Genomic DNA, 17,408 nt, shown 5'->3' with positions numbered 1-17,408 from the left:
GAGTGATTCGGTACTATAAGGTCATTAAGATAAAATGCGGCCTGATAATTTAGGACCTTGTATGTGTATCCTGAGTCTCCTGACGGTTTGCCAGAATCTCTTTGAGGCAGTCCAAAAGTCTTTTTCCATAGCCTCTCCGAACTACTCCCACACCCAGCCAGACCGCATGGACTAAGGCCCGACCACCAGACGCTCACCCTAGGGCACCCTCCCCGGGCTGCACCCGGTAACCCTATCTCGAGTAGGGTGAACAGTCCCCTCGATGGTCTTCTCATAGTCGTCTTCTGAATCGCTCTTTGTCTGGTCCCTCACCCAGTACCAATTTGCCATGGCAGACACTACCAGGGGGCAAAAAGCCCCCAGACAACAATCTTGCTAAAACTAATCCAACACAAGTCCAGTTGAAGCACATAGTAAGCTGAGCAACAGCAGATGCTTTGTAAATATAATCAGGGAGTATTCTGAAAAAATTTGGATGCTCAAGCCTGACACTCAGACAAAAACAGCTGGATAGAGTGTGGATTTCTTCTTGATTATATTTTGATTAGATCCCTTATTTGATTAAAGAAGGAATAACTATCACCAAAAGCACATGCATTAAACTCTGTGACAGGACTATCTTACATTACCACAAAGGCTGGATTTTAGGCCTTTTTCTTCACATTTGAATGGAGCTGAGCTGAGGGATCATGACACTGTGAAGGACACTGCAGGGTTTATCTCTTAGTTGAACCTCTGATTCAGGAGGAACAATGAGGTTTTCATCCAGGCTGTGAAACTGGACAAGCTCTTTATCCTCTCAAGGATGTTTGAGAAAGTGAGCAAGTGTGGACATAATATCTTGGTCTGTCCAGGCTCGTGGACGTTCTCCACTATGATGGCCTCAAGATTTCATCTTTACTTTAAATATCTTAGGGTCTTGTTCACGAGTTTGGGGAAAGTGGAGCATGAGATTCACTGATGGATTTGGGAAACATGTGCAATGATACAGGCACTGTACAGTCTGAGCTAAGTTTTTAATTTACAGGTCAATTTAGATTACAACTATTCAACTGTGGCCACGAACTCTGGTAGTGATCAAATAAGTAATTTGTTGTCCCCTCAACAGTTTTGTTCACAAGTTTGGGGAAAGTGGAGCCTGAGATTTATTCACAGATTTGGGGAAAATGAACAGACACTGTACCAGTCTGTTGCGGTAAAGAAAGAGCTGAGCAAGTTTTTAATTTACAGGTCATTTTACATTACATCCCTTACCTATGGCCATGAACTCTGGGTAGTGATCAAATAAGGGTTGTGGATATAAGCTGTGGAAATGAGTTTCCTTCAAAGGGTGCCTGGGTCTCCCTTAGAGATAGGGTAAATAGCTTGGTCATCGGGACTCAGATGGTGGGCTTTCACTTCGAATACAGAAGATCTGCTTGTCCCGTGTTTTGCATTCATGCATTAGCCCTGAAAAATTTCACTGTCTAGTTTCTCATTTGGGCCGTCCCCTTGGGCTGTTCTTCAATTATACTCAGGACAATCTTCCCCATCCACTAAGTTTTCTAGTTTCCTTTTGCCCTATGCAGCTTTATGTCCCGTCCCGCCCATGCTCATGCGGATTTGTTTTTGTTATGTTTTTTATCGTCCCCTCAAAAATTTTGTTTTCTCTTTCAACTCAAATATGGACTGAAGTTTTTAATATGATGTTGTTGAGACATTACACATGAACTTTGATGTACATGAATTATGATATGTTATTTTTGCTATTTGTCTTTTATGTCACTTGATATGCACACGGAAACAACTACTGAATACTGAACAACTACTCTGACAATTCTTCAGTGAGTTATTACTGATGACTAATTTACTCACAGTGTTCCCTGAGTTTGCCTGGATACAAAGCAATCTCAAATGAAAAGTATACACCTCCTTCTTCCCTGATGGGTGGTGTGCAAGATTAAACAACACAGCAAGTCAATAAAAGGGAATGGCAAACAAAAAAACCTAATGACTGGTCTCAAATATTCAGAAAGCTGTCATGTGCTTATCTTTGCAAAACAATTTAGTCGTGGTTGTTTTGCTGTATTCCTGTGTTTCTTCTCCTCTACCCACTCCTCAGTTTTCTTTGTCCTGTCAGCTGCAGGGACAGTTTCATCTAAATGAGATGCACAAAACTGGAGATGTGGTTCTGGGTGGACTGTTTCAAGTCCATTTCTTTTCAAGTGTTCCTGATCTGTCTTTTACCTCGCAGCCACAACAGCCTACTTGCCATGGGTAACTATGACAGGGAAACAGAATGAAAAAAACAGAAAAAGAAAACCACCAAACCTAATCCTAATATGAATATGTATTTTATATCTGAAATAACTAGACAAAACATCCAATAATTAGTTTTGAGAATTATGCTCTATTTCTTTTCTCTATTGTCTCAGAGAATAAAGCTAAATTGCAATTGTATTTAAATGCTGTTCTGTGGACACTGACAGACAGATTATGCACAGAAATTTTGTTTTGTTTCTTCTTTTCAATACACTTACACTTTAATCTATATTCACGTAGGTACGTGCAATGATCCAGATTCTAAAGCATTTTGGCTGGACTTGGGCAGGTCTGCTTGTCAGTAATAATGATTATGGACTTCATGCAGCCAGATCCTTTCAGTCTGAGCTGAGTGTGTCTGGTGAAGGTTGCCTGGCCTACACTGAGGTTTTACCCTGGGACAAAGACACAGATGAACTCCGGAGGATTGTTGATGTGATGAAAACCTCTACAGCTCGAGTTGTCATTGTCTTTGAAGATCCTAGTCGCATGATGCACCTTATGGATGAGGTTTCGCTTTAAAACACTTTAATAGTTACTAGTTACAGAGGTCTTCATAATTATAGTTCATAATTGTGTAAAACACATATTACGTATCATTGACACATTGACACGATAAGTTAATATGGGTGGTGTTTTGTTTTCATCGAAGGTTTGTCTATAAAACTACAGTCGTATTGTATATACATTTGCAATAATATATTAAAACTTTGCATGATCATTCTTAATTCTGGATAAAGTGAATCAAGGTTTTTCTATTAATTTAACAACAAACAAAGATAAATACATAAAGATGAAGTGCTGATATAGATAAATAGATAAATAATAATTATTTGTCATATTTTGTTAATTTACTTTTGCTACCTGGCCATCATATATTTCTTGGTGTTTCTCTCAGGCCTCAAAAGAATGATGAAACACTTCGGAGCAAAAATACAGAAAAGTAAACCATAGCTAGAAGCCAGGATGGCAAAAACTTCCACAGCAACAGTGTATTTACCAGGAGAGCTAAGGTAAGCAGGCACAAAAGCCACCCAAACAGCACAGAAAATCAGCATACTGAAAGTGATAAGTTTGGCCTCATTGAAATTATCAGGAAGTTTCCTAGCAAAAAAGGCTAATATGAGACTGGTGCAGGCCAGCAGGCCAATGTAGCCCAAAATCAGACAAAATCCCACCACAGAAACCATGGCACACTCCAGAGTGACCTTTGAACCTTGAAAACCCAGATCTTGTCGAGGCACGGGGGGGATGAGGGATAGCCATATGGTACAGATGATAATCTATATGAAAAATAAAATGTTTTTAGACAGATGTAAAAATACAAAGACTTAAAAATTCAAAACAGAACATCTGTATGACCTGTATGCATGTAAGAAGACAGATACTTCCTCTCTGTTGGCCTGGACCAAACCATTTTATCAAGGCTTCAGCACCAGGCCGAGCTGAGCGAAATGCTGCCAGAACCACAATGGTCTTGACTTTCAGGCAGGACACACAAAGCACAAAGCTGATCCCAAAAGCTGCCTGCTGGAACCGACAAGACCAGACTGATGGACGACCAATGAACACGAGTGAGCACAGGAAGCAGAGCTTGATTGACACAAGAAGCAGGAAACTCAGCTCTGAATTGTTAGCCCTCACCTAAAATTAAGAAAGTGCAGCTTTATAAAAGTAGTGACACAGATAATATCAGCCACATGTGGAATAATTATGTTGTTTTAATATTTTGTCAATTATTTAATCTTGAAGAAAAAACTGACATGAGATGTCAAATAAAACCTAACAACAAAAAAACTGTACTTGCCAACTGCACACGATGTTTTCTTTAAAATGTACATTATAATGTTGTGAACATTTCTTTCTCACCACAGGTGTGTGACGGTAGTGAAGGAAAACCACAAAGACAACTGTTGTCACAGTGACACCGGTCACAGCTGCTGTAGTAAGAGTAATTCCCAAAGTCTCATTAAAGGCAAGAAAGTCAAGCTGGCGAGGGATGCAGGCAGTACGTTTAGCATTAGACCAGAGCTCTAGGGGACAACGCTCACAGTCAAGGGAACCTAACAGTAAAAAGAGTGGAGAAGGAAAGAAGAGGAGAAAGGAAAATCAAACAAGAACAGCAGAAGTACATGACTTTAAATCAAATGGATTTACAAGGAGGGGTTTAGATTGCAATTCCATCACCAGTTTTATTGCTTATCTCTCCTGCAGCACATGGAATACAGTCAAAGCAGCAGAGAGGTTTTCCTTTCCTGCTGACCTTTCTGGTCCCTGGGGGGCAGATCTCACTGCACACCGAAATAGGCACCTAAATAATAAGCCAACACTTATTTTTAAGCACAATATGTGTATTCCAGTTAAGAGCAAGAAATGCACAAATTTACAAATGTACAGTTTACATTATTTTCATATAAAATACCCGATTGGATCCTGTGATCCACTGAATAGCTGATTCATTAAGATGGAGATCAAACCCATCCACTTGACCAATCAAAGCAGTTTTTAGTGTCCCATCAGGCATTTTCTGCCAGTTAACAAGGTCATACTTTGCTGGAATATCGGCTCCTTGAAAGTAAAATGTTTCATCTTGTGGTGTGGTGAAGTTCACTTCTTGCAAGTGCTGCAAAAGCTGTAAAATTATAACAATCGTGAAACTAGAGTTATTAGAGTTCAATGATAAGTGCAATACTGAAACATATGGAAATGTTGTAATTACAGCATTGTGGGTACTCATGGGTCGGACCAAAACCCTGTTCAGTGTCTAAAGAATGCAACATGGATTTTTATTACATTTTTTAGGGAAAGGATGATATTCATGATTACTTTACCTCTGTGGCCTTGATTTGTTTTGGAGAGGAGCAGGTGGAGATGTTGTTTTCAGAAGAGCTGTCTTTAATGGGGCAGAGAAGGCTGTGGAGGGCATGAGCTGCAGCATAAACAGCAAGGTAGACATTATATGTCACCCTTAGCTGGGATGCATCTGTAAAGAGATTCTGTACTTTTTTCAGAGACTCCGACCCATTGCAATGTGATAGTGAAGCTTTCTGATCAGACATAACAGGAGGATTTGAAGTTAAAATATTTGATTTATGGTTAGACTTCAGTGTGGAGATAGGAGAACTGAGCATTGAGGAGGAAGATAAATGAAGACTACACCCAAACTCCACTTCCCAGAATTCTCTTAAGAACTCATCATCTGGATGGTGAATTGGGTGTAAACGTCGGAGATAACTTTCAAATCCAGGTATAGCTGAACTTCTAGTAGCAACACCAAGAACACCGTTTGCCACTTTGCTTGTAACTGAATTTTGGACCAGATCCCCACTAGTGCTCCAAGCCTCACTGGCCAAAAACTGTCTATCAGTCACCTAATAAGCAAAAGAAAAATTATTTTAAAGTTTATTTTGTTTTTAAATATAATCTCGAACTTTTTTTCAGCATGCATTATATGCGATAGGCATTACAGCTTCTCACATTCAGTTTCACAAGTTGCAGGAACAATTCCCTCACATCTGTATACCAGGTGAAGATCAAAATCACCCTTGCAGTTGAGGCTTGAATTGTGAGGGCTGCTCGTCTGGCATCACTAATGATATTTTCCCTTTGGAGAGTCTCTACAAATGCCAGGCAGACACCTGCTCCCTGAATCTCCTCCTGAAATACCTGACATATACAGGTGAAAGAAGCCTATTACATTATCACACTGTAAATGTAGTTATATAATGCACTTATTACTGTATATTTTAGAGATATAGCTGAGTAGTCTAAATGACTGAAATAAAAGATGCAAATACCTTTACTGCCATGTAGCCATAGTTATTGTTTGCTACAACTGCTCCAACCCAAGTCCAGTTGAAGCGTATAACAACCTGGGCAACAGCACGTGCTTGGTAAATATCACTGGGGATTGTTCTGAAGAAATTTGGATACTGGAGCCTGTCACTGAGACAAGGACAGGTGGATAGATAGCTGATCTGAAAGACACATACACACACACACACAAACACAAAAACCTGCATCTTATAAAGGTTTTGTTTCTGTTTAAAAAAATCAGTTTCTCCACTGTCATAAAAAAGCATGAATATTTCTTTGAGTAAAAGATATAAATTCAACCAAAAGATGGCTCCACTTATCTAAAAACAAACAAAAAAGCTCATATACAGTTTTTATGGTGCATTCAAAACAAAACTCACAAAAGGTATGGAGAGTGGCCCCAGCACTGTGGAGAGTATCTGGCTTGTTATGGATGAAGCACCACCAATAATCATGGGGACAGATTGACCACCTGAAAACAGAAATGATTGATTTAATTAAACAACATCTTGTAGCAGGAGTAGAAAAAGTAGAAAGCAAAATTGCTGACAGATTTTTTGTATGTTTTCTGATCAATGAATGAGTTACCCCTCCTGTCTTTAATTTCTTCTCCATGCCCACTAGAATAATCTGGAGGGTTTGTGGAGTTGCAGCTGGTGTTGTCTCCACCAACGAGTGACAGTCCTGACTGGAGAGCCCATGGTGGGCGCCCACAGCTGTCAAAAATATGATAGCCCAGCTTGATTCCTGGTAGGAGCATTGTACTATGATTAATTTCCTCCAGTGCAAACACCATAGCATATATGTACTGCAGTGGAACATATTCTAAACTGAGAGAGGGGAGATAAAATGATAAAATATAAATTAGTGAATTTTGTTTGAATAATTTTTGTAAAACTGCAAGTACAAATCAACCAGCAAGACACAGTAATTACTCCTATGTTATATCTATATATGCTCTTATTCTACAGTAATCAAAATATTCTCTGTAACTGAGTTTTACCCAGTACATGGATTGTAGTGTGGCAGCTGAGTGAAGTCATGGTCTATAGCTGGAGGCTGATAATGAAGAGGAAAAAGACCACCAATAATTACATCTCCATCTTGAAACAGACCCTGGCTACTTGGTGTACCCCAACGAGAACATGTCAACATCTGATCACACAGAAGTCCATCCCGGATTCCCAGTTCTCTTCCCACAAGCCACACAAGCAGCAAAGATTGGGATGACCTGGACCACACAATGAAGAGCCAGGAAAACCAAGACATAGATGCAGCTGTTCTACACATTTAGAAATGTACAGTACATTCAATTTGGTTTATTCGCATGAGTTCAATCAGTGTCCATAAACAGTTCCTAGAATGAAAATATCAGATTACACTAAAACCCCAAATATAACAAACTGTACAATTTAAAAATGTGTATTTTCATACACCAGCTATAACATCAGTTGGCTGCTGACATCCATCCTCCTCCTTGGAGTAGATGAACTGCAGATGAGGGCACTTTATATAGAGGCAGGGCCTTTTGGTGAGCAGGTGAACATGACGACACATATACTCCCAAATCAGTCCTCTCAAGACGTGACACGATAGTACGAGTGATCATTATGCCTTGCAGATAGAAGATGTGGAGTTAGGATGTGTATGTAGGTGTGCCTCATATAGTATTTGGTCATCTTTTAAAATTATCTCTTTATTACTTCTGTAGTGGTCATGTATTATTTTCATATTTGGACTGAAAAGCTTCCCCTGAAATACTATAGTTCCCAATTACTTTAATGGAGGTATCAAGAGATAAAATATATGAGTACAAATGCACATTTCATGCAAAATAATCAAACGCTTAAGGATGTTTAAGTCATTAAGAGTCACAACTTTATTCCATAAATATATAAGAATGTTAATTTAACTTTATGGCTTTGAAAAACTGTTCCAGCTAAAACCCTTACATTGTGAATGTAGAGGTCCAACCACCTTTAACAACCTCATTTAACTTAGTATGCTCCTTTATCATTTATTGTAATCTGTGATCAACGCAAAGTTATGTGGATATTTACCAACCTTACTGATTGCCACATATTGGTTAAATGATGACAAATCAGGGACAAGACTAGTGAATTGACAAAATATTAGCCAAGGTGAAGATCAATTTAACTTTGAATTACAAATAATGCAGATAATGGATACAAAAAGGCTGTTCATTCTGTATTTTGTTTTTTTATTTTTGTTATTTATGTATTTGTTCTTTACAAAATGGAGATATCCATAACATTGATAGCTAGAGGACTTTTGATACACTTTTTTGTACACACACTAACATTGTCATGGTCCTGGGTTATCTGACCCAGCGTTTTGTGTTTTCTATTATTGTTTATTGTGGTTTCTAGCTCGTTCGGTTCGGTTCTTCCTCAGTTTAGTGTTAGTCATCCCTGCCTGTGTGTTCCCTCTGTATAAAGTCTGTGTTTCTTTGTATGTGTGAGTTCCTGTTTTAATTTGAAGGTCAGTGTCTCGGGTTATTGTATTCTGTTTTACTTCTCTTAGTCTCCTCAGCTCCAATTTTCCCCAGCTGTGTCTCCTCCTGTTTCTCATTCCCTGATTGCAAAGTTTCAGTCTGTTAGAGAAGTGTTTCTTTCTCGATCCCTCAAGCACCACTGTGGGACTGTCTGCTGCATAGAACCAACTGGACGGCCTGTGTCTGTCAGACCCCAACACAAAGCCCCACCCCAGCTTTCAACTCTGCACTCAGGCTACATTCACACGTCCACGGGTATTTTTGATAACCGAGATTTACCGTTTGAGCTTTTAAAAAAATCCCGTCCACACTTGCAGTTTTGAAAAAATATCTTCGTCCACATGTAAACGCTAAAAACATAATGTTGGCCAATCAGAAGTCTAGAAGCCTGGGAGGTAGTGGTGAGCAGATCGATCCAAATATCGATTCTATCGATACCAAGTCGGCATCGGTATTGGATCAATACTAGCCCGGTGAGATCGATTCTTTAAGTTCCGCTGTTGTTTGCAATGCTGGGCTTTCGACAAAGATGAAACAGCCAGGTCACTGGACTCGATGCTCCTATGTTGCGCTGTCACATGATGTGACTTGACACTTTAGGGGGTTGTTAAGTTGTTTACATATTATATTTTATTATATTACATATTATATATTCACCAGCTATTTCTGTTGTTGATAATTTTATTGTAATTTTTGTATTCTAGTTTCTCAGCAGTACTTATTTGTTTTAATTTGTTTACTGGTTTGCGTCCACTTTAGTCAATTATTTATTTACTAGACAGAAATTTCATAAAACAGTATGGAACACTGAAATCCCATCTGTACTCTGATCGTATTAATCTTTTCTGTATAACAATTTACTTTTTAACTGCATACTGCAGTGCATACTGCAAACTGCACATCTCAATAGACTAAATGTCATGGTCCTGGGTCGTTGACCCAGCGTTTTGTGTTTTGTGATTATTTCCCTCTGTTCTAGTTATTCTGTGTCCTCCCCCCTTGTGTCCGGTTCGGGTTCTAGATTTCCTGTTTTGTTCTGAAAGTCTGTGTCTGTTGTCATTGTGTTCAGCTTGTGTCCTCCAGTCATCATGTGTATTCAGATCAGCTGTTCTTCCCTCCTGTGTGCGATTACCCGATTACCTTGTGTGTGTGTGTATATATAGTGGGTGTCGGTCTGTGTTCGTTGTCGGCTCATCTGTGTTTCTTGGTATCCTGGTCCTTGGTCTGCGTCTCTCTGCTCCGCTCTCCGTTTTGTAAGATTTCAGGTTTGCTCTTTAGTTTCTCCCAGTTTAGGTTTGTCATTACTCATGCTTCATTGCCTGTTTTTGCCACTGCCACCGTGTAAATAAACTTCACTCGTATCATCAGTTTGCTGCATTTTGGGTCCTCCTTTTCCTCCACTCCTCACGGCTCACTCCGCCAGCCGTGACACTAAAGGCATTTAAAATTCTTATTTTTCAACATTAATGAAACATTTGTACCACTACAAAGTAAAAACAACACAACATTGGACTTCTTTTATAATGGTGTTTTTATTTTATGAATGTGTTTGTTACCTAAGCAATTTTTGTAAAATAGGTGCAGTGCAGATTTTTTTCAAAAGAGTAAAATTTAAAAAAAGATAAGAAATTTGTCAATTTTTTTTCTTTGACAGCCTGACATATTTTGTCAATTCATGTCTGAGTGAATATTTCTGATTTCATATAGCTTAGTAAACACTGACAATAGCTAGCAGATAGTGATGCAAATGCAGCTCCGTCATAAAGTTTTAGGATATGTCACAATTTAATAAGACAATAAACCATATTTTTAAATGATATATGACCAGATAAATACAATGACTCTATTCCAGTTGTTAACATTTTTAAAAAGGTGAATTACAGTGGCAATGGTTACATTTGCTTTCCTATCTACCCATCAAATGTTTTTTAGTGTTTTTCTCAGGCCTCAAAAGAATGATGAAGCACTTTGGAGCAAATATGCAGAACAGCAAACCATAGCTAGAGGCAAGGATGGCAAAAATCTCAACAGCAACAGCATATTTTCCAGGAGAACTGACATAGGCAGGAACAAAAGCCACCCAAACAGCACAGAAAATCAGCATGCTGAAGGTGATCAGTTTGGCCTCATTAAAGTTGTCTGGAAGTTTTCTGGCAAGAAAAGCCAAGAGGAAACTGGTGCAGCCCAGTAGTCCAATGTAGCCCAATACCAGAGAGAAACCCACCACAGAGCCAGTGGCACACTTCAGAGTAACTTTTAGCCCTGGGACATCCAGGTCAGATTTGGGAACAGGGGGGCTGATTGATAGCCAAATAATGCAGATGATAACCTTTATGGAGAAGCATTGTACAAAGTCAAGTTAATTTCTGTAATCACATTAACAGTAATAGTTTATGGTTTCAAAAAGTGCATGTCGCACCTGCACACAGGTGAAGAAGAAGACGCTTCCTCTCTGTTGGCCTGGACCAAACCACTTCATCAAGGCTTCAGCACCAGGCCGAGCTGAGCGAAATGCTGCCAGAACCACAATGGTCTTGACTTTGAGGCAGGAGATGCAAAGCACAAAGCTGATCCCGAAAGCGGCCTGCTGGAAACGACAAGACCAGTCTGATGGACGGCCAATGAACACGAGCGAGCACAGGAAGCAGAGCTTGATTGACACAAGGAGCAGAAAGCTCAACTCTGAATTGTTGGCCCGGACCTTAACATGAGAATAGGAATATCATTATAATCAGTTTCTGTGAATTCTTTCAAACGATTCCTATATGCTTAATGTTTTGGAAACTTTTTTCCCAAAATGTACAGTGTCTCTGTTACACAGATATGCATTCTCACCATAGGTGTTTGACGATAGTGAAGGAATACCACAAACACAGCTGTTGTCACAGTGACACCAGAAACAGCTACTGCAGTCAGGGTAATTCCTAAGGTTTCATTGAAGGAAAGAAAATCCAGCTGGCGAGGAATGCAGGTTGTTCTTTTAGCATTAGACCAGAACTCAGATGGACATCGGTCACAGTGAGGGGAACCTGGGAGAAGAAAATACATACAGCAAAACGTAGATGTGCTGAAACTATTAAAGCCAGGATTATGGTATAATAAAAGATTGATGAATGAATATTGGAGTACTGAATAGATTAAATGCTTGTGAGGCTATTATATCTTCCTCACCAGTTTTATTGCTAATCTCCCCATCAGCACATGAAATACAGTCAAAACAGCAAACAGGTTGACCTTTTCTGGGTGCCATCCGTGTACCTGGGGGGCATCTTTCACTGCACACTGAAACAGGGACCTAAACAACAGAAAAAAAAGAAAAATCCTATTCTCATGTATACAACGTATTATGACCCACAAAAATTTTTTTAATTCTCCTATTTTAGCTACCTGATTGGATCCTGTGGTCCACTGAATCGCTGACTCATTAAGGTGGAGGTCAAACCCATCCACACGACCAATCAAAACAAATTTTGCTGGGCCCTCACCCGTGTTCTGCCAGTTGAGAAGGTCATACTTTGCATGGATGTCAGCACCTTGGAAATAAAGCTGTTCACCCTGTGGTGTGGTGAAGTTTATTTTGGCCACATGCTGCAAGACCTGGAAATGTTGAAACAGTTAATATTCAGTAACTATTCAGTGTTTTAGTACAAAGTACTAGTCTAATTTTAAGGGGAATTGTAAATTCTTAATGTCCCTACTGCAAATGTAGCTTTTGAAAAACGGTATACATGGAAATTTGGGAGTGAAAGCAATGTTGCTAACCTCTATGGGTTTAATATCTGTTGGAAAGGAGCAAGTGGAGTTTTCATTTTCAGAAATGCTGTCTGTGTATGGGCAGGAGAGTAAGCTGTGAAGGGCATGTGCTGCAACATAAACTGCAAGGTAGACATTATATGTCACTCTTAGCTTGGAGGTGTCAGTAAAGTGATTCTGCACTTCTTCCAGGGTTTCTGTACCACTGCAGGGTTTAGAAGCATATGAAGAGACAGATGTAAGACCAGGACTACATTTAAACTCCTTTTCCCAAAATTCTCTTAAGAACTCATCATGAGGACGATGAGATGGATTCAAACTTCTGATATAATTTCCAAATCCAGGTATAGTTAAACTTCGAATGGCCACACCAAAAACACCAGCTGCCACTTTGCTTGTAACTGGATTTTGGAGCAGATCTCCACTGGTGCTCCAAGCCTCACTGGCCAGAAACTGCCTGTTAGTAACCTAGTAAGCAAAAGGACAAAGTAAGAAAAAAATGAAAAAAATATTCTGTTACAAACCTCAGTTCTGTCTTGCATTATGAATTTTATTATAGTTTCTCACATTTAACTTGTCAAGCTGAAGGAATAATTCCAACACATCTGTATACCATGTGAAGATCAAAATCACCCTTGCAGCTGAGGCCTGAATTGTGAGTGCTGCTCGTCTGGCATCACGCACAATATTTTCCCTTTGAAGAGTCTCTACAAATGCCAGACACACCTCAGCTCCCTGAATCGCTTCCTCAAATATCTGAAATTTACATTAAAGCAGAGAACCTTTAGATTCGTGTCAAACAGTTGTGAAGATTTCTTGCAAAGATAAAATTGCAACAAATAAACCACCTTTAATGCAACATGCCCATAATCATTATCTGTTATCACTGCTCCAATCCAGGTCCAATTGAAATGTATGGCAAGTTGGGCAAAAGCCCTGGCTTGGTAAATATCACTGGCCATGGTCCTGAAGAAATTAGGATATTGATGTCTATCACTCAGACAGGGACAGCTAGCTGTATAACTAATCTGAAAAAAAAAGTCATACTCATAAATACATATACATATAAATATACTGAAATATATAGTACATTTAACACAGGGTTCTACTATATAGCTGTGTTGCTAGAGTCTTTGTAGTTTTGTTTTTTCAGCAAGATTAAAATAATGCATTACTTGTGTGCACTATGATCAGTCAGAGTAAGAGTAAGTAAGTTGTATCAAATTCATGTATAGATTTGTGGGGGGGACATATACATACAGACACATATATATGTATAGATAGATAGATAGATAGTACAACTCACTAAAGGTACAGAGAGAGGCTCCAGGATTTTGGCGACTGTCTGAGTTGTTGCAGATGAGGAGCAACCAATGATCAAAGGAATGGGCTTATCACCTGATGACAATGGAAAATACAGTGAGATAAAGTTATAGTTTAAAGAAAACTAATAATACTTAATTTACTGGTTTATTTTAATTGCTCATTTTTAAATGAGGGCCAAAATTCCAAAACTAGATTTATTACCTCTTTCTTGTCCATAACCAGACTGCAGGGCTCTTGTGTTACAGTTAGTGCTGTCTCCACCAACCAGCAACAGTGCTGCCTGCAAAGCCCACTGTGGGAGGCCACAGTTATCACGGATGTGGTAGCCCAGTTTTATACCTGGTAACAAGTTTGTACTATGATTTATTTCCTCCACTGCAAACACCATAGCATAGATGTACTGCAATGGAAGATTTTGCACCCTGGGCACCCAGGATAAAAGAAAAAAGCACAACAATTACTAGCTCATATTCATATATCATGACATTATTAACAAGAATGGAAAGAAAATAATTGACTGCATTTGGAATAGAAAAGACAGAAATAAAAATAATAGAGTTATCTTCTGTTTTTTCCTGTTTTTCCAAAATGCAGTGAAATTGTACAGTTATAAGAGTAAAAAAATGCATATAGATTTACCCAGTACAAGTATTGTTGTAGGGCTGCTGAGTGAAGTCATAGTTTATAGCTGGAGGATTGTAATGAAGATTAAAGAGCCCACCAATGATTACATCTCCATCTTCAAATAAACCCTGGTCTCCAGGTGTACCCCACCGAGAACAGGTCACCGTCTGAACTACCTGCACCCCCACCTGGAGCCCCAGCTGTCTGCCCACAAGCCCTACAAGGAGCAGGGATGGAGCAGTGCAGGACCAAAGAATGAAGATCCATTTGGCCCAGGACATGGACAGAGCTGTTCTGGATATTTCAAATATGCATATCATATTAAAACAACTTCTCAATGGTGTATCATACATTTATAAAATTTGCAAAAAAAAAAAATCTGTATTGCTAAGGTTTAACAGTTCCCGAAATGCCTAATTGTATTATATTTTTCTTTATAAAGTAAGAAAAATACTTGTTCCTGGATGTTTACCACTGAAGGAGAACATTTCAAGACAATATGACAACAAAGATAGTTTCCACTAAAAGCTGGCAAGATATCTGAACTGACATACCCGTCTCTTGCTCTGCAAAACAAAGATGTTGTTCTAGGTATTTATAAGAGCTGTAAGGCTGATATTTGAAGCAGTAAACAAGATGAGCAAAACATCACTGAGGGTGACTGGTGTGTGCTGCAGAAATTGGAGTATTTACCTGGAGGGCGGTGACTACATGGACCAATAGATTTTCCTTGGAAACATTTTGTTGACCAGGTTTAGAAGATTTAATTTGAACTCAATAACAATGGAAAAAAACCACACAGAATACACCCATTCAAATGGCTGTTTTTATAATAGAAATGTTTTGAAATAGAAATGGAGCTATTTCACTGTATTATTTAGGTTGAATGTTGACTCTAACTCAACATTTGGCATTAACCCGGGATGCCCAATGGTTTGCAGAGGCACCCCCACGTCTCCGGGGAATAACAAACAGCATGTTTGACCTGCTAAAATATCAAATTTGCACTAGGCCGCAAACCTGACAGACGTTAATAAATAACCAAGCAATAAGTTCAGGTCTTCCCCTACACCTGAAGCTGAGAGAGCCAGATCTGGTATCTAGTATTATGAAAGGAGGCCATAGTGTTGACACTTAATTGCTACCAGCTGACGGTGAGATTTGCAGCTACATCTGTCGCAAGACTGCTGCAGCTCTGGTGAGTTTTGCATCCATGAGTTCACACAACAGTGACAAAGACAGGGATGTCTATTCAGTGACTATTCCTGACTGTGTAAAGATGTGAACTGTTCACATAAATCTAGTCAGTTATGATTAGATAAGTTAACATGTGATTTGACTCCAAAATAGGAAACAGTAGTAATACAAAAAGGCAATAAGCTGTACCACCAGGAGCAATAAAACATTGGTCATGCTCAGTGACAAGTATGTGTAAAAAAACATCCCCGTATTTACCCTGGGAGATCTATTGCGTTAAATTGGGTTTCGGCTGTTTTAAATTAAATTTCAATCAACATAAACAAGTGTGAACCACCAATGATTTGTCTTTTTTTTTTTTGACACTTTTATATCTACATGCAGGCAAGTGTGCAAACAGTGCAGGTTGTATCATAGCAGTGTGAGTTGTCAGTATGACTAGAAAAGTGTTATATAGTTGTCAGCCCATTTTATTCAGTTATATAGGTGCTTGTTCACATGTACCACACATATGATTATCATAATCCAAATGAGCTTGCACTTCTTATTTGAAAAGAATTATACAATGCAAAACAAAAAGGATTCACAAAGGAAAAACATTTGATGAAATTGTTTGAATCTGATCTATATTTGAAGCTTTCATCCTTTTCTTTTTTTTACTGACAGATTGCACCAGCAAACCATGTTTTGAGTGTTATTTCCCATGGAGTTAAGTCCTATTAAAAGGGTCATGGTACAGAGTGCCAAGGAAACTGTGAGGTAATTTTTATTGCATTGTGCTGTGTTTTATGGTTTTTCAGAAAACATGGCACATTATTCATATACAGGGTCATGAATAATCAGGGCCAATCTTATACTTCTTTGCCCTCAGACTGCTGATTTATTTGTCATTCCTAGGGTATTTAAAAGTAAAATGGTAAGCAGAGCCTTTAGGTTTCAGGCCCCTCTTTGAAGCCACCTCTAGGTTTTGCTTCAGGTAAACAGATACCCCCTGCACTTTTAAGATTAGGCTTAAAACTTTGCTTTATAATAGGTGTAGATCAGGTGACCCTTAATTCTCTTGTGCTGCAACAGGTCTATGATAGGGATTTCCTGTAATAAACATTTCTTCTTCAGTCAAGTCTTTTCATTCTCTCTGTTTATGCCTACTTTGCGCTTAATCATAATTATTATCTGGCTCTCTTCCTCTTGTCTTTTGTCCTGTCCCCCTCTCCTCACCCCCAGCTAGTAGTGGCAGATGGCTGCCCCTCCCTGAGCCTGGTTCTGCCAGAGGTTTCTTCCTGTTCAAAGGAGTTTTTTTTTTCTTCCCACTGTTGACAAATGGTTGTTCAAAAGGGTCATCTGATCATTGAGATTTTCTTCTTCTTTTTTTCTTATTGTAGCTTTTTCACCTCATAATATAAAGTGTCTTGAAACAGAAGTTGAGTAGAAGTAGAAATTAATTGAAAAAAATCATTTAGGACACTTTAACCTCCTAAGACCCGAACTCTTCCACGGCATGCATTTTTAATTTCTCTGTGATATTTGGGCTGATTGGGTCCTGATGAATGTAAAAACAAAGAATTATCAGATTTTTTTTTGCCTAATTTTTGTTTCTAACGAAAATGAGAGCCACATATGAGGATATTTGTTTAAAATTTTGATATAACAGTAACAGTATAATGTCCTCGTAAGTGGATATCGGGCACTTGTAGAGCAAAATTGAGTATTTTGGTCTAAATAACCCAAAATGTGATGTCAACATATGTGGACGCCAGGTCCTAGGAGGTAAAAAAAATAGAATAGTTTGGCTGAAAATTTAGCCTTTCAAAGAGCATTTTGGTCACTCATATAGGAGTGATTTGAGATATTTATACATTAGTGGAAAAAGGAAGAG

The 17,408-nt window shown here is 38.8% G+C and overlaps 2 protein-coding genes across 2 annotated transcripts; both read right to left on the bottom strand.

The window, feature by feature from the left end:
- Positions 1 to 3,161: 3,161 nt before the first annotated feature.
- Positions 3,162 to 7,272, bottom strand: LOC113036587 (extracellular calcium-sensing receptor-like). Its single transcript, XM_026193000.1, has 12 exons — positions 7,121 to 7,272; positions 6,706 to 6,947; positions 6,498 to 6,589; positions 6,099 to 6,278; positions 5,779 to 5,967; positions 5,453 to 5,672; positions 5,133 to 5,374; positions 4,724 to 4,933; positions 4,489 to 4,612; positions 4,171 to 4,364; positions 3,664 to 3,945; positions 3,162 to 3,584 (listed from the first exon to the last, which is right to left on the bottom strand). Exons 1-12 carry the CDS (start codon positions 7,270 to 7,272, stop codon positions 3,162 to 3,164), a joined length of 2,550 nt encoding a protein of 849 aa, XP_026048785.1.
- Positions 7,273 to 10,538: 3,266 nt separating this feature from the next.
- Positions 10,539 to 14,616, bottom strand: LOC113036586 (extracellular calcium-sensing receptor-like). Its single transcript, XM_026192999.1, has 11 exons — positions 14,351 to 14,616; positions 13,931 to 14,133; positions 13,692 to 13,783; positions 13,234 to 13,413; positions 12,953 to 13,141; positions 12,395 to 12,853; positions 12,020 to 12,229; positions 11,804 to 11,927; positions 11,468 to 11,661; positions 11,052 to 11,333; positions 10,539 to 10,961 (listed from the first exon to the last, which is right to left on the bottom strand). Exons 1-11 carry the CDS (start codon positions 14,614 to 14,616, stop codon positions 10,539 to 10,541), a joined length of 2,622 nt encoding a protein of 873 aa, XP_026048784.1.
- Positions 14,617 to 17,408: the final 2,792 nt, after the last annotated feature.

The sequence above is a fragment of the Astatotilapia calliptera genome, chromosome 14 (assembly GCF_900246225.1).
Source record: "Astatotilapia calliptera chromosome 14, fAstCal1.2, whole genome shotgun sequence".
Taxonomy (NCBI): Eukaryota; Metazoa; Chordata; class Actinopteri; order Cichliformes; family Cichlidae; genus Astatotilapia; species Astatotilapia calliptera.
Note: the sequence above shows the minus strand (reverse complement) of the source record. Positions and strands in the feature narration are given on the sequence as shown.